The 22,752-nt window shown below is 41.8% G+C and overlaps 1 protein-coding gene across 8 annotated transcripts in view; it reads left to right on the top strand.

The window, feature by feature from the left end:
- The first annotated feature begins 847 nt into the window (after positions 1–847).
- Positions 848–22,752, top strand: part of LYSMD4 (LysM domain containing 4) — a 28,718-nt gene continuing 6,813 nt past the window's right edge. Inside the window, exons 1-3 of one of the 8 annotated variants that reach the window (XM_060617798.3) lie at positions 848–933; positions 2,428–2,717; positions 4,863–7,349. In XM_060617798.3, coding sequence (XP_060473781.2) covers positions 2,436–2,717; positions 4,863–5,474 — 894 coding nt within the window. In that variant the 5' untranslated portion in view covers positions 848–933; positions 2,428–2,435 and the 3' untranslated portion in view covers positions 5,475–7,349. The other 7 variants (XM_060617797.3, XR_013556401.2, XM_060617799.3 and 4 more) reach the window with 7 other exon arrangements.

Below are 22,752 nucleotides of genomic sequence, written 5' to 3'. Positions count from 1 at the left end.
AGAGATATTTTTGTTTTCATCCTTTTGCTTTGTAGTTTAATTTGATTGCTACTGAGGTTTCATTTTCTTCCCTATTAATCATTTGTATTCTTTGGTGAATTGTCCCCACCCATTTATCTACTGGGCTCTTCATGACTTTCTCATTAATTCGATGAGGTTTGTCTCAGTTAAGGATATTAATCTTCTGTGGTGTATGTTGCAATTATTTACCCCTGGTTACGGTCTGATTTTTAATTTTGGTTTCCTTTTGGGGGGTTGAAGTTTTAAACCTTTGTGCTTTCGTGCATGAGAGTGTTCACCCATCACTATTAGGCTTAAGGAGTCCTCCACCATCGACATTGGGTAAATGGTGTTGTTTTGGTCCGTGTTGTCGAGGTTCGGTGTTTTACTTTGGTGGACTTTGTGTCTTCCTGAGCGGGCCGGGGCAAACGCCTCCTGTGGTGGTAAGGACTCAAGATGTGGAGACCCCGGGTCCTTCCAGCCCAGAGGAGCCGCTTCGCAGCGGGAGGCCTCAGCAGGGACACCCGCTCTCCTGGGAATCCACCCCCTCGTTAAACAACATTGATACACAGGCCTCTTCTACAGGTGAGGAAGCTGAGGGTCAGCAGAGGACCGGGAGAGGGTGGTAAGGGGTCTTACAGCCTACAGCAGAAGCAAAACCTGCAGCTAGGACCAGCTGGTGCCGCCGTGGCAGGCAGGAGGGCGGGGCCAGAGTCGTGTCGGACAGCTGGAGCCCCGCCCCGCCCAGGCCCCGCCCCCGGGGTGAGCTTCCGGTACCGACTTAGCTCAACCCGGCTCATTCCAGAGCCTGCGCGGCGCTGATTTCATTGGCTGTCTCGCCGTCCCCGCCCCCTGGAGACCTGCTGATTTTCTCAGCCAATCAGCAGGTACGGCGGCGGCGGCGGCGAGTCTCGGCGGATCCCGGGCGCTGAGGTACCGGGGTTTGCAGGAGTGGCCGCGGTCCTGGGTGGGGGACAGCACGGGCCCTCAGTGGCGCGGCTGCTTCGCCCAGCTGGTCGGCTCGCGGGTGGGCCAGCTTCCTGCCTCTGGAGGGGCAGTGGCCGCCACCGTCGGGGGCTGGCTGGAAGTTGTTCGGGGTTGGAGGGCAGAGGTCGGAGGTCGTGTCTTTGGGGAATGTTGGGGTCCCGCCCATCTAAGCCTAGGAGCGGGCCGCGCCCCGTTTTGTTTTTGTCAGCGCCCGTTTGGGGACCGCCCTCCTGGCACGGAAGGAGCGCTGAGGGAAACTGAGGCCTGGGAGCAGCCGGGGCCTCTCGCAGGCCCCGAGCTCTGACGGGGAGGCCGGCCGGTCCTCAGGCGCCCGCCGCCTCCCTCCTCCGGGCCCGTGGGTCTGTAGGGTGCGCGTTGCAGGGGGTGGGCGGCACGGCCGCGGGGGGGCCACCGGCTGTCCCCGAAGGCCCCCCCCCCCCACCCGGGCTCTGATGACAGCTCTTTCGGAGGCTGTCATTCCCCGTGTTTGAGATTTCGTGTCTGGAACCTCATTCGGACAGTTTGGAGAGGGGAGAGGGGGTAGTGTGGCTTTGGCACTTGGCAGGAGGTGAAAATAAAAACCAGACGTAGGATGTAATGAAGGCAGAGGGACCTGCGAGAAACTGGACGAATTTCTTAGCTCGACAAGGATTTTCTCCCCAACTTGCCCCGCATACTGTGTAATTCAAGCTTTCGGCACTTGAAATCGAGAGTATTGTGCTCTCCTAGATCTCATAAGCAAGAGCCCTAAGTCTTGACCTTCTTGGTGAGGATACTTTGGAATGTGTAAAGTGATGAACAAGAATTGTTTTGTCCAAAGTTCCGAGTTAAGATTCACAGAACAGGGAGGGTGGGAACCTCTCTGCTTGGGGCGGGGGCGGGGATCTTGGTAGCTTCTCTACTCCTCTGACACCCAAATGGAAGTTTCTTTATCTTTATGGGTTTTGGGGAGACACGGCTCTGGATGAGGAATAAGAGGGAAAGAGGGATTCTTTTTTTATTTTATTCTTTTTTTTATTTTTGAGAGAGAGAAACAGCACGAGCGGGGGAGGGGCAGAGAGAGAGAAGGAAACAGAGAATGGAAGCAGGCTGCAGGCTCTGAGCTGTCAGCACAGAGCCTGACACGGGGCTCGAACTCACAGACCTCAAGATCATGACCTGAGCTGAAGTCAGACCCCTAACCGACTGAGCCACCCAGGTGCCCCGCGATTCTTTTCATTTTCTATGCAGAAAGTGTGCAATTAGGCAATTACCTGTCCCTCACCCTCCATCTGAGCTAGCGTAAAACACATCCTTTTTTGTACTGACGGTATATGTCGAGTATTTATAGTGGAAGGGGATGGGAGTAATTTCTCTAGCAATAAGTCCTTTACCTGTACTGTAGCCACAAGAGGAATGGATGTGCCTTGTGTGGAATTAACCCTGGGGTTTGGTTTTCAGTTAAGAAAATGAGGCAGAAGGAAGTGTTAACCAAGACCTTCCAAGGCCCAGCCATTGTCTGTAGGACTCCGACCAGCCACGTTTACATGTTTGAGAACGGTGGTGGGGACTCAGGGGACTCCTCTGAGGAAGAGTCCCACCGTGTGGCTCTGCGGCCCCGGGGCAAGGAGCGCCAGAAGAAGGGTGCCCCCCACCCTCACCAGCCAGGAGCGGGGGACGTGGTGCTGCTTCAGCGGGAACTGGCCCAGGAGGACAGCCTCAACAAGCTCGCTCTTCAGTATGGCTGCAAAGTAAGAAACCCCGGGTGAAGGTGGCTCCTGTGTAGTTAGAGGAACAGAGGACCTCACTGAAGGGTGGGGGCCCTTGCTGCCCCTTCCTGACCGCCCCCCCCCCCCCCCGCCAGGGGTGGTGTCCAGAGGCCTGTGGTATTGGTGAAGGGGTTTCCCATCTGGCCCGAGATGGAACGCAGGTGAAGTACTTTGAGTTCTGAACCTTGGGGTCATAAAAAGTGAGGTTAGGAATCTCAGGTGTTGGGCCAGTTCTCTCTCTGCAGAGCACTTCTCTCCCTGTCCCTCCAAGTATTTTCGGAAACCTTTTTTATATAGTTTTTCTTTTGAGCATATTTTGTTTAAGACTTGCCAGGGCCAAAGATGCCATGCAGAATTTATCCAAGATTTGTTTGGTAGGATTGGTTTTTTTTTTTTTTTTTTTTTTTGGCTACTTCTCTTTTTCTGACCCTTTCTTGCTGGTTGCAGCCTATTGGATTGGTCAAGTTTGACGTTCTCTGTTTTAGAACTGCATGATCTAGCCTGTGTGCTCTGTGGATCTGTATAACCCTGTTTCTCTCTTTAATTATGTTTTTAGCATTCAGAGTGATTAACATGGCAAAGTAAGTAGGAAAGTATTTATAGAATTGCTGCATTTTCTCCTAGATTGAAACTTTTTATTTCATTTTGCTAATAACACTGTGTTATAACTTTCTATGGCCTCCTCTAAGGCTGTCTAACCAATTTGTTTTAAAAATCTTTTCTTAAAGTGTCTTGTTATTTATCTAACGAGGTTCAAATGGCTAAACACATTGTATAGGATATTGTGGTATTTCCCAGAGGAAATACACAGGCTGAACTCCTAGGGACACATAGTGGTCTCTCAATTGTACTGAGATTTATATTTGACTCTCTAACCAGCTTCTAGTAGGCATACTGTATGGTTTATTGAACATGGGCCGCAAATGAATCCTACCCTACAAAGATCTGAGTGGATGCAGTGGGCTTCTTAGAAAAGTGGGCTTAATTAAGCCATGAAGACTGTACATATAATGCCTCCAATAAGTAATCAGTTTTCCTATTGAAAGTAAATAAATTTTGGTGTTTAGTTTATGAAGGGCAAAGACAAAAAGGTCTCAAGCACCTCATGCTTTAGTTTCAGGACATGGTAAATTAAACGTGTCCAGGGCCCCAGTTCAACTAGATGATAAAAACAATTGCTTAATAAGTAAAATAATGGAGATGATTGATTTGAAAAAGGTGCTGTCTAAAGGTCTGTTGGCCGTAGTTACACTCTAGTTAAAGTGGACTTAGGAGTTAAAACCTTAAAGTCCATCTCTGACACTTTCATTAAGTTCCAGACATTAGCTTGAGGGAGGGTTTGACTTAAATTTTGCACCACCCCTCCCTTAAGATTTGTCTTGCTCTTTGTTACTTTGTGAAACCCACAGTGCTGCCTCTTCTCCTGGAGTCCTAGTATTGAATAGGAGATTTCAGTCCGTACTTTCCAGCTAGATCCGTGTGATTCCCTACGTGTTACTAAGTATCATAAGTGTTAGGAAACCCTCAAAGTGAATTAACTCTCGATTGCTTTTATTTACAAAATAAGTTTATATACCATACAGTACTTCTGGGCATGAAAACATGGTAGAATCATGAGGACTTAACCTCTTAAAACAAAATTACAGTTAAAGTCGGTTCTGAGTGTCAAGCTGGCTGAGGTTTGGTTTGGCGATCGCTAATGTAATCAGCTACTGTACTGGGTTCTGATGTGGGAGGGAAGTCAGCCAGACGGGGGCATTGTTGCCTCAGAAGTTAGAAGAAGTAGAAAGGGCTACTATAGCATTTTTAGTACCATGACTGGGTTTCACCTAAAAACATTTTGTTGCAGTCACACTGTACACAAACAAAAAACGCTTTTCCAAAAACCGATTATCCGTTATTCAAACTTGTAAATCTGCTCAGAACTGTGATAAGGCTGAGTTAAAGCGAAAAAACAGTTATTCAGCCTAAACTCATTATGTGTGCTGGTGCAGTTTTCCAGTATTCATTCATCAGGGTCCTAAAGGGGGGGTGGGCTTGGATCCTCTTTCGGAAAGAGCTACTTTTTGGATATTAGTTCTAAGGAGTTTACATAGTTCATGATGTTTGTCTTCATGACTTCCCTAGGTCGCAGATATCAAGAAAGTCAACAACTTCATCAGAGAACAAGATTTATATGCTTTAAAATCTATTAAGATCCCAGTGAAAAATCATGGGATCCTAACAGAGACCCACAAAGAACTCAGACCCGTCCCAAGCCCATCCTCAGAGACTAGAGTGACCTTCGAGGAGCTGCCAGACCCAGACAGGGCAGCTGTAGGCGCCAGTGCCCTGTCCAGCCCACTGACAGATTTCTTTAAGGGCATTGACCAGAATATTGAGCGCGCCGTGCAGTCAGAAATCTTTTTAAATGAAAGTTGCTGTGGAGAGACCTCCAGTCAGCCGCTGCTTCCAGCGCCTCCGAAGACACCAACAAACGGTGCAGACTGTGGGATTCAGTGGTGGAATGCTGTTTTTATCATGCTTCTAATTGGGATTGTTTTACCAGTGTTTTATTTGGTCTATTTTAAAATACAGGCTACTGGCGAGATCCCCAGCAGCTTGAACACAACTACTGTCCCCAACGGCTCGATGACCGTGAGTGCAGTTCCAGGGCAAGCCCCCAGATTAGCCGTCCCAGTGCCAACCATCCCCTCTTCAGACAGCCAGTTCAGTCACACCACCCGGGCAGGGAACTAGCCATCGTTGTTCCTAAAGTATCCGGCCAGTGTCAGCATTTGACCTCCTAACATGCATCACCTGCCATCGGCCAGAGCCTTGGGGGCCGCATTTCCTTTTCTGTGACATACGGACACGTTTCAGAAAACACCATTGTGTTCTCAGTAACACTCACCTTGGGGAGTAGGCTCGCCTAACCCAAGGCTGTGGGAGCGAAAACACCAGCACCCTCAGCCTCCTACATCCAGAAGTTAACAGCAAGAGAAACATTTTCACGTGGCAGGTGCCACTTCTTGAAGGTATGTTGTGGACTGGCACTGTGTGGGCCCCCAAGTTGGATGTGTTCGGAAGTTGAAGAGCGGCCTTGGACCTTCAGTGTGGGAGCCTCTGGGGTCAGCTTTGGTCACTTGGCTGTGTGCGGTGTCCCCTGCCTGCTGTGAAGGGATGACCAACTGACAAATGACGTTCTTTGTCTCCCTGGCAAAGGAGCTGTCCAGTAGCATTGAATATCACCCTGTTTTGGAGTCTGACAGATAACCATTATAACTGGCCCTACTTCATATTTGCCCCACCAGTTAGCTTTTTTGAGGCAGTGTCCTTTCTAGAATTGAAAATGCCCTAAATCCAAATTGCTCTAATATTGAGTAAACGGCAGTTCTGTTCTTTGTAGTTCCAGAACTAACTTAGTGACGCACAGGCCTGTTTTAAGCTGCTGCATGGTGTGTCCAGCACGTCTTGGCTGGAACACTTGGGGCTGTTGCTCAGTTTCACCTGGGGTGTATTCTCACTGCAGTGGCTAACCAGATTCCCTAAGTTAGCATTCTTAGAAGGAATTGTTGCCAGTGTCTGGAGCTGAGTAGGTGCAGAGAGAAGAATGAGTGCCTATCACCGAGGTCCCAACGTGTGATGCTTCTAAGGCTGAACAGTCACCAGTCCAGTGTTGCTGAGAGCAGCAGCCCCTGTGTGTACCTGGAAAGGAAGTGCAGGGAGGACGGGTATGCTTCCTGCAGCTTCCTTGATTCTAAGGAATTCTAGAACCATTGCACTAGAAAGGGACTCAGTGTTTTTCTTTGGGTAAATACGCTCTCTGTATAGTGCAGCTTATGATGTTAAAGACCAAACACTTAATGGAGGGCCTCATGGTGACCCTTGCTGTGGAGGCCATTAAAGAGGGGTCAGGCACCCATCAGCCTGAGGTTTTCCTGTCTCTTCTACACAGCAGCAGTCGTGCTCAATGTGGAGGCTCTGGAGAGGTCCGGGTCAGCCTCTGAGGCCTTGCAGGTGCAGCAGGGGTGTGTGGGGTGAGGGTTCAGAGCCTGCGTGGCCAGAATCCATCTCGGTCCCAAGGAAGAGTGGAAATGGGCTTACGTGGCTGGTGGCTTAACCTCGGAGAAGCCTGCCACCAGGGAGGAAGACCCACTGCACAGATAGGGAGCTTTGAGTGTGATTTATGTCATTTGACACATCAGACCTAGAGATAAGTTGAGAAGATTTCATCGTGTAAGAGGAGGGAAGTGTAGCAGAAGAATACTTGAGATGGGCTTCTAATTTTTCTCCTCTCAGCTATGTGAAAAATGATTTGCCCTGGGTTCAATTAGTAAATTTAAAGTATCTTCAAAGTTGAATGTTTTCTTCAAAACCACAGTGGTCTTCACGATAAAATGAGCTTGTGAGTCTTTGCTCCAGGAAATGTTTTGATCATGTGAATGCTCTTCCAGCCAAATGTCTGTGCTCACTGTGCCCCTGGAGGCCACAGGTTTCTCTAATGTGTCACCATTAACTTCACCAGGCAGAGCTGAGTCCCATGGGAAAATGGCTTTTGCCAGGCAAAGAATAATTATCTGTATCCTTTACTTTTTTCAAATGGAATAAAATAATTTCTTCTGTGAAGGAAAATTGATTCCTCTCTTTGTTTTTTTTTTTTAATTTCGGGGGTGGTGATTCAGAATGAAGAGATGGTACCACAGTGTTGGAGAAGGTGGAGGTGTCCGTGTCTAGGGGGTGAGGCGTGCCCAGGGCTTGTGTTCAAGGTTATCCCAACAGGTGAAAAACAGAAGTGGTAAACCAGCACAGTCTCACTGATTGGTCTGCACAATGTGCTTTAGAGTGCCTTTATTAAGTATGCATAAGAGAAACCATGAAGCTCATTTTGTACACATTTTACTACATTTTTAGTGTGTAAATATTTTAAAGAAACAGATTTGATAGGTAGTCTTCAGTCCTTTTGATTGAACAATAGTGCCCAACATTGTGGGCACCTAGGGAATCTACGTCATCAGGCAAGTGATGTTCCCGTTTTACTCTGGGGCAACAAGGCTGTGGAGACTCAGCAGAAGCCTCAGGGTCGCTCCGAGCAGGACTGCCCAACCAAGGAAGGGTCGCAGTCCTTCCTCTGAAACAACAGTTCTTTAAACTGCCTCTGTTAATAGTGAAGTCTGCCTGGGGTTGAGGGAGAATGATAAAGATTCTTTTTTCTCTACATCTACACCAGCATTTATGGTCTCTTATCTTTTTGATGATAGCTGTTCTCACAGATATGGAGTGGTATCTCATTGTGGTTTTGATTTGCATCTCCCCAATGATTAGCGATGTTGAGGACCTTTTCATGTACCTGTTGGCCACTCGTATACCTTATTTAGAAAAATGTCTATTCAGGTGCTTTGCCCATTTTTAATTGTCATATATATATATATTATGATTATATATATGACATGTAATATATAATAGCATATATATTATATGTAAGGGTGTATATATAATATGTCATATATATATGTACTTAAATATATTTTGCAACTGAGTTGTGTGAGTTCTTTACATATTTTGGCTACTAACTCCTTATTGGATATATGGCTTGCAAATATTTTTTCTCATTCTGTAGGTTGTCTTTTCATTTTGTTGATCTATTTTCTTTTGCTGTGCAGAAGTTTTTTAGTTTGATATAGTCCCACTTATTTATTTTTGCTTTTGTTGCATATGCTCTTGATGTCATATCCAGAAAACCAGTGCCATGACCAGTGTCAAGAAGCTTACCACCTATGTATTCTTCTAGTAGTTTTATGGATTCTGCTCTTACATTCAAGTCTTTAATCCGTTTTGAGTTAATTTTTGTGAGTGGAACAAGATAGGGATCTACCTTTATTCTTTTACATGTAAATATCCAGGTTTCTCAGCACCATTTGTTAAGGAGACTATCTTTTCACCATTGAGTATTCTTGGCTCCCTTCTCAAATATTACTTGGCTGTATATACAGGGGTGGATTTCTGGGTTTTCGCTTCTGTTCTGTTGGTCTGTATCTGTTTTCATGCGTTTACCATACTATTTTAATTACTGTCGTTTTATAATATAGCTTGAAATCGGGAAGTGTGATGCCCCTGCTTTATACTTCTTTTTCAGGATTCCTTTGGCTATTAAGTCTTTTGTGCTTCCATATAAATTGTAGGATTTTTTTTTCTGCTTCTGTAAAATTTGCCATTGGAATCTTGATAGGGATAGTATTGAATCTCTAGACGGCTTTGAATAATATGGAAATGTAAACAGTATTAAATCTTCCAATTCATGAACACAGGATACCTTTCCATTTATTTTTATCTTCTGTTTCTTTCATCAATGTTTTGTGTTAAGTGTAAAGATCTTTCACCTCCTTGGTTGAATTTATTCTTTGTTTTTAATGTTATTGTAAATGGGATAATTTTATTTCTTTTCATATAATTCCTTGTTAGTGTATAAGTATGTTACCATATGTTAATTTTGTATCTTGGAACTTTACTGAATTCACTGATTAGATCTAACAGTTTTTTTGATGGAGTCTTTAGGATTTTATGTATAGAAAATCATGTCATCTACAAATAGAGACAATTTTACTTTTTTTTTTCTTTCAATTTCATGCTTTTTATTTAATTTTTTTCTTCCCTGATTGCTCTGGCTAGAGCTTCCAGTACTACATTAAATAAGAGTAGCAAGAGTGGGCACCCTTGTTTTATTCCTGATCTTAGAGAAAAAGCTTTCACCCTTTTATCACTAGGCATAATGTTAGCTGTGGGCTTGTTATATATGCCCTTATTATGCTGAGGTACATTCCTTCTACACCTAAATTGTTAAGAGTTTTTATCTTGAATGGATGTTGAATTTTATCAAATGTTTTTTCTCCATCTATTGAGATGATCATATGATTTTTATCCTTCATTTTGTTAATAAGGTGTATCACACTGATTGATTTGCGTATGTTGAACCACCTTCCATCCCTGAAATAAATCCCACTTGATCATGGTGAGCGATCCCAAAATGTGCTGCTAAATTTGGTTTCTTAGTATTTTATTGAGAAATTTTGCACCTATATTCATAGGGATATTGGTTCGTATGGTGTCCTTTTCTGGCTTTGGTCAGGTAATGCTGGCCTTGTAAAGTAAGTTTGGAAATGCTCCCTCCTCTTTGATTTTTTCTTTTTTTTTTTGAAATTTGAGAAGGATTGGTGTTAATTCTTTAAATGTTTGGTAAAATTCACTCTGAAGCCACCTGGTCCTGGGTTTTTCTTCTTTGGCAGATTTTTACTGATTCAATCTCTTTACTAATAATTGATCAGTTCAGATTTTCTGTTTCTTCCTGATTCAGTATTGGTAGGTTATATGTTTTTACTTTTTTTTCCATTTATTCTAATTTGTCCATTTGTTGACCTAGTTGTTCATAGTAGTCTGCTTTCATGTCACTTTTTAAATGAGGAGCAGAGAAGCTTCTACTTCCCTCTCCTGGCCTGTTTTCTACCATTCCTTCAAAGCTTCCTTCTGACACAAGCCAGGAGCTCTCTGTGGAAATGGTTGTCTTGAAAGAGTTATAACCATTTGTGTGTGAGATGGGGTTTAAAAATGTTTGTTTTCCCTAGCAGATCAGGGTATCTGTCCCTGTGTTTTGGCAGGACATCTGGTGTCCTGGAGGGAGTGTCAAGAGAAGGCAATGGGATGGACTAATTCATCCCAGTGGACTAATTCATCCATTTATTCAAGTGACATATATGGAGCACTGCCTCTGCCAGGTGCTGGTTGGGGTGCCCCGCAGAGGTGAGGAAGGCTGATCTGGAAGAGATCACCTGGGAGATGGCCACAGCTTCGTGTAAGGCCTAGTAGAATGCAGTGTGGATGGGGAGAGGTGGGAGGGCACGTGTCTAAAGTCATTGAATTGAGACAGTTTCCACTTGGGTTGATAAGGTGGGAGGCTGAGCCTGGCTATAGGAAGGACCCAAACAGATGTGAAGATTTCTCTTTGGGAAAAGACTAGGATGCAGCACAGAATAAAAACAATCATCATTTAATTCATGGCACTCATTAGATGCCAGACAATGCTCCAAGAGCTTTATACATCAATCCATTTCATCCTTACAATATCCTCGGGAGGTTGGCACTTCCTATTCCTGTCTTACTAATGGAAAAACTAAGCTAAGATCACATAACTTGTAAATGGGAAGGCTGGGAGTCCCACCCAGGCTGACTGGCTTGGGACCCTGTGCTCTTTAACCCCTTTGCTTGGGGCCTTGCTGCTCTGTGCTTCCCAAGGCAGGATTTTAGTAGGGGACAGAATTGAGAGAAGAGAAGATTGAGAAGATTTCTTCTGGTCCACAATAGGGGTACTGGCCATGCAGTGATAACCCTATGCATTTACCTGCCTGTTTTCTGGGTGGTGCTAGCGAGCCAGTGGTGCCAGTGAGCCTTGACTGTGAGAAATAAGCCTCATTTGCATCAGTAAAGTAGCCTTCCTTAGCCAATTCCTTGCAGTACTGAACACCTTGGGTAGGGTTCCTCCAAGCTTATTTCTGGAGAGGAGGTACTTCTGGCATCACCAGGCCAAGCAGAGGCATGAGGGTGGGGTAGGGGACAGGATCCATTTTTGCCTGTTCTCCAGGAGAACAGCTCCTGGGTACAGTGGAGCTGCTGAGGAGACTTGGGGTCACCCTCCCTGCCCCCCGGCACGATCAGGCCCCACAGCCCTGGGAAGGATGGCATGATGGTGATGTGCAGCTCCAATTTGTGCCCTCTGCCCTCTTCCATCCCTGCTTCTGTTGTGCAAGAGCCCTGAGGGACTCCTACAGTAGTGATCTGGGAGGGGGTCTTCCTACATCTTCAGGAAATACCAGGTTATTTTAAAACGCATTCACCACCCTGAGTAAGGAACATGTGCTACCATGCATTTATTCCCAAACCTTTCAGAGCCAAGAGGCTATGTGAAAACAAGACCCGGCCCTCAAGGTACTTAATACCCTTAAGGTACTTATAATCTAGTGGGAAAGATAACTTATATTAAGGTGGTGATAGGGGAGAACATGCTGACCCCATGAGAAGAAAAGGGATAAGATGATACATGGGTGATAAGAAAAGTTTTCTAGAGAAGGTGGCATTTCCTTAGTTGACACCTGAAAGGAGGGAGGGATTTCATAATATGCTCTCCAGTGGAGGCTGGAAGCCAGGGAGATCTTGTGAACAGGGAACTATGAGTAGCCTAGTAGCCTGGAGTGAAGAAGTGCAAGCAAACAGAAATGTGGGAAAATGCTGCAGTAATAGTTGGAGCTAGGTTATAGACAACCTTGAATTCTGTAAGTGACTTGGACATTATTTGATGGACAGTGGGAAGCTATTGAAAATCTTTGGACGGTAGAGATAGTATAGTTGAGCACTGACTTTAAGAATAGTAATCTCCTAGTTTGGGAGAGGAGAGGCCTTAAAGAGGTGATGTAATTTGATCATGAGGAGCTTGGGTATAGTTGTTTTCATAATTCTTTATTGGGGGTTAATCAAGCTTCTTGGATCTGCAGGTTTATATGGTTTCATGTAATTTGGAAAAATTCAAGCCATTATTTCTGCAAATATTTTTTTCTGATTATTCCAGTCCAATTACCCATATATTAGGTCATTTGATGTCTCACAACTAACTGATGCTTATACATTTTTCTTTGTCTTTCTGTTTTATCTTGGACAATTTCTGTTGCCATTTCCTTTATAATATCTAATTGGGATATTCAGTACATCTTGTACTAGAGGTATTTTTCATCTGTAGAAGTTCTATTTGGGCTGTCTTTTATGACTTCCATTTTTCATCATTTCTCATATTTTCAAACATGGAGTGTATTTATAATAGCTGTTTTGAAGTCCTTATCTGATAATTCTATCATGTGTTTCATTCTGGGTCTATTTGTAGATTTTTTTTTTTTTCTGGTTATGGATTGTATTTTCTTGTTTTCCTGCATGTTAGGTAATTTTCGGCTGGATGCTTGACACGGTGAATTATATGTTGCTGGGTGCTAGATCTTGTTGTCTTCCTTTAAATATTTTTTGGCTTTGGGGTTTGAAATCAGTTTGATCCTTTTGAGACTTGCTTTTATACTCCGTTAGGGCAAGTCTAGAGCAGCCTTTAGTCTAGGGCTAATTCAACCCCACTAGTATGATGAGATACTTGTGAAGACTCTACTCAATGCTGTGGTGTAAGAGGTCTCACTGTTCTGGCTGGTGGGAAAGCAGGTTATTCCTAGCCCTGCATAAGCATGGGAATGGTTCCACCTACTTTCCTCTGTTGGTTCTTTTCCTAGTCTCTGTGATTTTCTCACATGCTAGTGCAGCTCAGTACTCAGCCAGAGACTTAGGGGATCTCTCTTCTCCTCCTTTCCCCGTATTCTGTCCCCACAATTCTAGATGCCTTGGCCTCCTTGAACTTCAGACTCTATCTCTTCAACTTGGCAAGATCACTGTGCTCTGTGCTCTGGTCTGGAAACTTTTCAGGCAATGAGGTAGGGCACTTCCCAGTTATACTTGGTTTATTTCTCTTTCCCCAGGAATCACTCTCCTGCACTCTTTTGTCCAGTGTCTTCTATCTTTTGTCTAATTCTTTGTTTGAGGTGAAAGAATACATCTGGTCTCTGTTATTCCATTATGGCCAGAGCAGAAGTTCATAGGCCAGACTTAGAAGAGGGGCAGCCAAAATGGTGGCATGAGGGGGCAAGATTGGTTTACAGGCAGATTCAAGGGAGCGGGGCTGTTGGTGGACTCCAAATTTGTGAACTGGAATCAGTCATGGGACAGGAAGTCAGAAGAGGCAGATTTTCTTGCAGGGGCTTGGAAATAAGTCCACTAAATTCCATATGCTGCAAGACAGCTGTATGTGAGGCCTGTAGTTGATTTGGTTCAACAAACATTACCTTCCCTTATGTGTCAAGTGCTAGGCTCCCTGGTTTTCAGTGTGTTATCTCAGCTGAGTAGTTGGAAAAGAGAGACAGCCCATTTATCAGTAGTCCAGGCAGTTACGGTGTTATCCTTGTTCCTTATTGCCACTTTGAGATCATTATTCAACCCTTCTTCCCTAAATCCTTTCAAAACTCCATAATCTACTTACCCTTTTTTTATTGCATTATCTACAGATCTTCTGGTCTCTCCCTCTCATCCACTAAAGACTTCAGCACCTGTTCTCATTCTTGGATCCATGTAGATCAGCGCCTTCCCATGTTTTTGAGGTCATTATCATATAGATAAAATAATAAAAATTATGTACAGCACTGTGGAGGGGATTTGATGATCTTTGTGGGCTCTAATAAGTGTTACAGATAGAGGGGTAATAACTGAGGAGTTTGGTTCTGTCAGGTTTTTGAAATGGGTGATCAAAAGGCATGCTTTTATGCTGATGAGAAAGATGTAGGAGGGAGGTAGAAATTGCTGCTACCAGAGAGGGGATAGTTGCAGGGGTGAAGACATTGAGGGGGAGAGAGGTGATGGGTTCCAATATACAACATGAAAGTCTTGGCCATAGATAAGAGCAGAGAGTCCATCCATCGCACCTGGAGGGAAGGCAGAGCACATGGGTACAGATGCAGGCAGATTCCTGGATTTCATGGTGGGAAGACCAGGTAGGTCTCATTTGATTGCATCTATGTTTTCAATGGAAAATGTGACAGGAAGTAATAAGCTGGCAAGAAAAAGAGGTAGTCTTGGAGGTTCGAATAGAGAAAGAGTAAAATACAGTTGATCCTTGAACATGGGGATTAGGGGCACTGACCCCCAGCAAGTCGAAAATCCTTGTAGAACATGACTACCCCAAAACTTAACTACTAATAGCCTACTGTTGACTAGAAGCCTTACTGATAACACAGTTGATTAACACATATTTTGTATATGTATTAGTATATACACTATATTCTTACAATAAAGTAAGCTCGAGAAAATGTTAAGAAAATCATGAAGAGAAAATACAATTACATCATTGTAGTGTATTTATTGAGAAAAGTCCATGTAGAAGTGGACCTCCTTGAGTTCAAACTCATGTTATTCAAGGGTCAAATGTAGTGATGTCAGAAAATGAGGACGTCAACAATACTAGGGGATTGTAGTTGCATTTTGGGGCAGTGTTGAGAGCCTTTTAAAATTTGTGGTCATGATAGAATAAAAATAGGAAACACAGAATTAAACCCAAATACATAAAGAAATTTAATATATGCTGTCAATGTGGCATCTCAAATCAATGGGATAAAGATGAACTTTTTAATAAATGGCTGTTGGACAACTAGATAGCCATTTGGAGAATATAAGACCCATACCTAAGAATAAACTCCAAATGGGTTTTTAGGAATCTAAATATAAAAGATGAAACTATACTAATACTAGAAGAAAACATTGGTGATTCCTCTCTAACTTTGGTGTAGGGAAAAGGATCCTAAATTTAACTCAAAATTCATAATCAATAAAAGCTTGATAAATTTGACTATATAAAATAATAAAATTTTGCCTGACAAAAGTATCACAAAAAGGCAACTGACAAATTGGGAGAAAATATTCATAGCCTATAACAAAGGGCTTATATCCCTAAATAAATAAAATAAATAAATAAATAAATAAATAAATAAATAAATAAAACAATAAAACTCTTAAAAATTGAAGGAGAGAGGGGCACCTAGGTGGCTCAGTCAGTTAAGTGCCTGACTTTGGCTCGGGTCATGATCTCGTGATTTGTGAGTTCGAGCCCTACATCAGGCTCTGTGCTGACAGCTCCAAGCCTGAAGCCTGCTTCAGGTTCTGTGTCTCCCTCTCTCCCTGCCCCTCCCCCACTCACCCTCTGTCTCTCTGTCTCTCAAAAATAAATAAACATAGGGGCGCCTGGGTGGCTTAGTCGGTTAAGCATCCGACTTCAGCTCAGGTCATGATCTCTCAGTCCGTGAGTTGAAGGCCCATGTTGGGCTCTGTGTTGACAGCTCAGAGCCTGGAACCTGCTTCAAATTCTGTGTCTCCCTCTCTCTGCCCCTCCTCTGCTAACACTCTGTCTCTGTCTCTCTCTCTCTCAAAAATAAAGATTAAAAAAATTAAAAAAACACAAAAAATTGAAGGATAGAGACCAAAACCCCAATAAACAAATGGAAAAAAGACATGAACAGACACACAAAGATTAAAATGGCCTTCAAACATGAAAAAGTGTTCAAGTTCACTCATTATAGAAAAAGACAAATTTAAACATTGATATATTTTCTCACAGACAGGTAAAAATTTTAAATATAACAACATTCTGTTGGTGCAGTTGTGGGGAAACTGGCATTCTCATACATTGCTGGAGGAAGTGCAAATGGGCAACAACTTCTCTGGAGGTGAATTTGGCACTTCTTAACAAAACTACACAGGAACTTACTCAGCAATCCTACTTCTAGGACTTTACCCTAAAGATAAATATCTAACATTATGAAGATACATATGCCTAAGCGTATTCATTGATACATGCAAAATACTAGAAACAACTTCTGTGACTATTCACGGATGACTGTTGTACATCCATCCCATGTGGTGCTATGCAACTATAAAGAATGGTGAAGATTACTAGGAGCTCATCACTTTTGGGGGTGATTTCCAATTACACTGTATTTTGTTATTTGGTTTTGTTTCTCTGATTTTAATGAAATCAAATTGATCAAATTTTTCACTATGGTTTGCTTCAGAAGTTCCTTACACTAAGCCAGAAAGTTGTTTTCTTGTATAATGACATTGTTCTATTTTAACTTTTAGGTATTTAATCCATTTGGAGGCTACCTTCTTGTGTCATGTTAGTAGGAATCCAGTTTTATTTTTCTCTATGTAGTAAACTAATTTTACCAACTAATTTTACCATTTTGTGGTGTGGAAAAATGGCTTAATATTTTTGGGAAGACATTCCTACCCCACCCCTTTTAATATTCTAATGAACTGTGAGCTGTTTTTTAAATTGATACATAATTGACATGTAACATTGTGTAAGTTTAGGGTATACAATGTGTTGATTTGGTACATTTATATAACGAAATATGATTACTACTGTGTAATATCTCCATCATATCACACAATCATGGTTTCTTTTTGTGGTGAGAATATTTAAGATTTAATCTCTTAGCAATTTTGAAGTATATAATACAGTATTAATATAATCAAAATGCTATGACTTAGATCTCCAGAATGTATCCATGTTCTAACTGCAAGTTTGTGCCCTTTGACCAACATCTTTCCAATTCCTCCAACCCGCAGCCCCTGGAAACCACTATTCTTGTCTGTTTCTACAAAGTTCAGTTTTTTGACATTTTGCATATAAGTGATATCATACAGTATTCATCCATGTTATCCTGAATGGCAAGATTTCCCTCTTTCTCATGGCTGAATTATATTCCTGTGTGTGTGTGTGTGTGTGTGTGTGTGTGCGCGCGCGTGTGTGTGTGCCCGCACATGTGCGCACACCCCCTCATCTTTATCCATTCGTCCATTTTTTATCCAACTTAGGTTGTATCTTGGCTATTGTGAATAATGCTGCAGTAAGTGTGGGAGTACAATTATCTTTTTTATATCTTGTTTTTCTCTCTCTCGGTACATACCCAGAAGTGGGATTTTCTGGGTCATACGGTTGGTTGTTTTAATTTTTTTGAGGAACCTCCATACTGTTTTCCATAGTGACTGAAGCAATTTATATTGTCACCAGCAGTGCACGAGGGTTGTTTTCTCCACACCCTCACTAATACTTGTTACCTCTTTTCATTTTTTAAAGATTTAAAAATTTTTATTATTAAAATTTTTTGAGAGAAAGAGAGGGAGAGAGAATGTGCATGTGAGTGGAGGAGGGGCAGAAGGAGAGGGAGAGAGAGAATCTCACAGGGCTCAGTCTCACGACCATGAAATCATGACCTGAGCCAAAATCAAGAGTTGGGTGCTTAACCGACTAAGCCACGCAGATGCCCCAATTTGTTACCTCTTTTTGATGCAAGGTGAGGGGATATTTCATTATGGTTTTTATTTACACTTTACTGATAAGTTGAGCATCTTTTCATGTACCTGTTTGTCATCTTGATATCCTATGTCTTATTTGAAAAAATGTCTGTTTAGATCCTCTGCCCCTTCTTAAATCAGATTGTTTTTAATACCGTTGATTTGTATGAGTTTTTCTATATTTTGGCTATTAACCCCTTACCAGATATGTGGTTTGCAAATATCACCCCCCCCCCATTCATAGGTTGCTTTTTAATTGTGTTGTGTCTTTTGCTTTTTAGTTTGATGTAGTCCATTTGTTGATTTTTGCTTTTGTTGTTTGTGGTTTTGGTATCATCTCCAAAAACACATTGCCAAGACCAACGTTAAGGAGATTTTTTCTGTTTATTTCTAGAAGTTTTATGGTTTGAGGTCTTATGTTTAAGTCTTTATCTGTTTTATGCATTTTGAGTTAGTTTTTGTGAGTGGTGTAAGATAGAGGTACAATTTCATTCCGCATGTGACCATCCAGTTTTCCCTACACCATTTTTAGAGACTGTCTTTTCCGTACTAAGTATTCTTGGCTCCCTTGTCAGTATTTGTTGACTGTACGGACACCTGGGTGGCTCAGTTGGTTGAGCGTCTGACTCTTGATTTTGGCTCAGGTCATGATCCCAGGGTCATGGGATCGAGCCCTGCGTCAGGCTCCGTGCTGAGTGTGGAGCCTGCTTAAGGATTCTCTCTCTTTCTCTCTCTCTCTCTGTCCTTCTGTCCTTCTCCACTGCTTGTGCTCTCTAAAATTAAAAAAGTAATAATTAAAAAAATATTAGTTGACTGTATATGCAGGGGTTTATTTCTGGGCTCTCGATTCTATCCCATTGGCCTATGTGCTTGTTTTTATGCCATGCCCGCGCCATACTGCCATGTAGTATAGGCTGAAATCAGGAAGTGTGATGCCTCCAGGTTTGTTCTTTTCAGCATTTCTTAGGCTGTTCAAGGTCTTCTGTGGCTCCATATAGATTTAGGATTGTTTTTTCTATTTCTATGGAAAATGCCATTGGGATTTTGATACAGATTGCACTGAATCTATAGTTGGCTTTGGGCAGTGGGGACTTTTTAACAATATTCTTCCCATCCATGAACATGGGTTCCATTTCTTTGTGTCATCTTCAATTTCTTGCATCAAAGTCTTATAGTTTTCACCCTACAAAACTTTCACATCCTTGATTAGATTTATTCCTACGTATTTTATTTAGATGCTACCATGAATGGGATTATTTCTTTTTTAGATGTTTTGTTGTTAATGTGTGTAAACATAACTGTTTTCTGTATGTTTATTTTGTATCCTACAAATTCACTGAATTTGTCAGTTCTAGTAATTTTTTGGTGGTATCTTTAGGATTTTCTATATAAGATTATATCATTTACAAGCAAAGACAGTTTCACTTTTTCTTATTTGGATGCCTTTTATTATCCTTTTCTTAACTGATTGCTCTGGCTAGGAGTAGTGACAGTAGGTATCTTTGTCTCGTTCCTGGTCTTAGAGGAAAAGTTTTCAACCTTTCACCATTGAATATGATGTTGGGTGTGGGTTTGTCATAGATGGCCTTTATTGTGTTGAGGTGTCTTCCTCCTGTACTCAATTTGTTGAGCATTTTTATCATGAAAGGTTGTTGTGCTTGTCAAATGCTTTTTCTGCATCTATTGACATGATCTTAAGATTTTTATCTCATTCTATTACGGTGTATCTCTTTCATTGATTTGATTTGTGTGTATTAAACCACCTTGCATTCCAGGCATAAATCTCACTTGACCCTGGTGAATGATCTTTTTAATGTGCTGTTGAATTTGGTTTGCTGATATTTTGCTGAGGATTTTTGCATCTATGTCAATCAGGTATGTCTGTCTGTAATTGTCTTGTAGGCTCCTTATATGGCTTTGGTATCAGGTAATGTTGGCCATGTAAAATTAGTTTGGGGTTATTTCCTTCTCTTCAGTTTTTTTGAGTAGTTTGAGAAGGATTGTCGTTGATCCTTCTTTAAATATTGGGAAGAATTCACCAGTGAAACCATCTAGTCCTGACTTTCCTGTGTTGAGAGGTTTTGATTACTGATTCAATCTCCTTACTTAATACTTGTCTGCTCAGACTTTCAATTCTTCATGATTCAGTCCTGGTAGGTTGTATGTTTCTAGGAATTTATCCATTTCCTATAGGTTATCCATTTTGTTGGCATATAATTATTTATAGTAGTCTCTCATATAGTATTCCTGTAGTATCAGTTGTAATGTCTCCTCTTTCATTTCTGATTTTGAGTCCTCTGTTTCTGAATCACTCTAGCTAAAGGTTTTTCAGTCTTGTCTTTATTTATTTATTTTTAATTTTTTTAAATACGAAATTTATTGTCAAATTGGTTTCCATACAACACCCAGTGCTTATCCTAACAGGTGCCCTCCTCAATGCCCATCACCCGCTTTCCCCTCCCTCCCACTCCCCATCAACCCTCAGTTTATTCTCAGTTTTTAAGAGTCTCTAATGGTTTGCCTCCCTCCCTCTCTAAATTTTTTTCCCTTCCCCTCCCCCATGGTCTTCTGTTAAGTTTCTCAGGATCCACATAGGAGTGAAAACATGTGGTATCTGTTTTTCTCTGTATGACTTATTTCACTTAGCATAACACTCTCCAGTTCCATCCATGTTGCTACAAAAGGCCAAATTTCATTCTTTCTCATTGCCATGTAGTACTCCATTGTTTATGTAAACCACAATTTCTTTATCCATTCATTAGTTGGTGGACATTTAGGCTCTTTCCATAATTTGGCTATTGTTGAAAGTGCTGCTATAAACATTGGGGTACAAGTGCCCCTATGCATCAGCACTCCCTGTGGGTAAATTTCCCTTGGGTAAATTCCTAGCAGTGCTATTGCTGGGTCATAGGGTAGATCTATTTTTAATTTTTTGAGGAAACTCCACACTGTTTTCCAGAGCAGCTGCACCAGTTTGCATTCCCACCAACAGTGCAAGAGCGTTCCCATCTCTCCACATCCTTGCCAGCATCTATAGTCTCCTGATTTGTTCATTTTAGCCACTCTGACTGGCGTGAGGTGATATTTCAGCGTGGTTTTGATTTGTATTTCCCTGATGAGGAGTGACATTGAGCATCTTTTCATGTGCCTGTTGGCCATCTGGACGTCTTCTTTAGACAAGTGTCTATTCATGTTTTCTGCCCATTTCTTCACTGGATTATTTGTTTTTCGGGTGTGGAGTTTGGTGAGCTCTTTATAGATTTTTGATACCAGCCTTTTGTCCGATATGTCATTTGCAAATATCTTTTCCCATTCCGTCGGTTGCCTTTTAGTTTTGTTGATTGTTTCCTTTGGAGTGCAGAAGCTTTTTATCTTCATGAGATCCCAATAGTTCATTTTTGCTTTTAATTCCCTTGCCTTTGGAGATGTATCAAGTAAGAAATTGCTGCGGCTGAGGTCAGAGAGGTTTTTTCCTGCTTTCTCCTCTAGGGTTTTGATGGTTTCCTGTCTCACAGTCAGGTCCTTTATCCATTTTGAGTTTATTTTTGTGAATGGTGTGAGAAAATGGTCTAGTTTCAACCTTCTGCATGTTGCTGTCCAGTTCTCCCAGCACCATTTGTTAAAGAGACTGTCTTTTTTCCATTGGATGTTCTTTCCTGCTTTGTCAAAGATTAGTTGGCCATACGTTTGTGGGTCTAGTTCTGGGGTTTCTATTCTATTCCATTGGTCTATGTGTCTGTTTTTTGTGCCAATACCATGCTGTCTTGATGATTACAGCTTTGTAGTAGAGGCTAAAGTCTGGGATTGTGATGCCTCCCGCTTTGGTCTTCTTTTTCAAAATTACTTTGGCTATTCAGGGTCTTTTGTGGTTCCATACAAATTTTAGGATTGCTTATTCTAGCTTCGAGAAGAATGTTGGTGCAATTTTGATTGGGATTGCATTGAATGTGTAGATTGCTTTGGGTAGTATTGACATTTTAACAATATTTATTCTTCCAATCCATGAGCATGGAATGTTTTTCCATTTCTTTGTATTTTCTTCAATTTCCTTCATAAGCTTTCTATAGTTTTCAGCATACAGATCTTCTACATCTTTAGTTAGGTTTATTCCTAGGTATTTTATGATTCTTGGTGCAATTGTGAATGGGATTGGCTTCTTTATTTGTCTTTCTGTTGCTTCATTATTAGTGTATAAGAATGCAACTGATTTCTGTACATTAGTTTTGAATCCTGCAACTGTGCTGAATTCATGTATCAGTTCTAGCAGACTTTTGGTGGAATCTATCGGGTTTTCCATGTATAATGTCATGTCATCTGCAAAAAGTGAAAGCTTGACTTCATCTTTGCCAATTTTGATGCCTTTGATTTCCTTTTGTTGTCTGATTGCTGATGCTGGAACTTCCAACACTATGTTAAACAACAGCAGTCAAAGTGGACATCCCTGTCATGTTCCTGATCTCAGAGGGAAAGTTCTGTTTTTCCCCATTGAGGATGATATTAACTGTGGGCTTTTTATAAATGGCTTTTATGATGTTTAAGTATATTCCTTCTTTCCCGACTTTCTCAAGGGTTTTTATTAAGAAAGGATGTTGAATTTTGTCAAATGCTTTTTCTGCATCAATAGACAGGATCATATGGTTCTTATATTTTCTTTTATTAATGTGATGTATCACACTGATTGATTTGCGAATGTTGAACCAGCCCTGCATCCCAGGAATGAATCCCACTTGATCATGGTGAATAATTCTTTTTATATGCTGTTGAATTCGATTTGCTAGTATCTTGTTGAGAATTTTTGCATCCATTTTCATCAGGGATGTTGGCCTGTAGTTCTTTTTTGCTGGGCCTCTGTCTGGTTTGGGAATCAAAGTAATGCTGGCTACATAGAATGAGTCTGGAAATTTTTCTTCCCTTTCTATTTTTTGGAACAGCTTGAGAAGGATAGGTATTATCTCTGCTCTCAATGTCTGGTAGAATTCCCTGGGAAGCCATCTGGTCCTGGACTCTTATTTGTTGGAAGATTTTTGATAACTGATTCAATTTCTTCACTGGTTATGGGTGT

This window comes from Panthera onca, chromosome B3, assembly GCF_046562875.1.
Source record: "Panthera onca isolate mPanOnc1 chromosome B3, mPanOnc1 haplotype 2, whole genome shotgun sequence".
NCBI lineage: Eukaryota > Metazoa > Chordata > Mammalia > Carnivora > Felidae > Panthera > Panthera onca.
The sequence above is the reverse complement of the archived record's forward strand: the minus strand, read 5'-3'. Positions and strand labels throughout refer to the sequence as shown.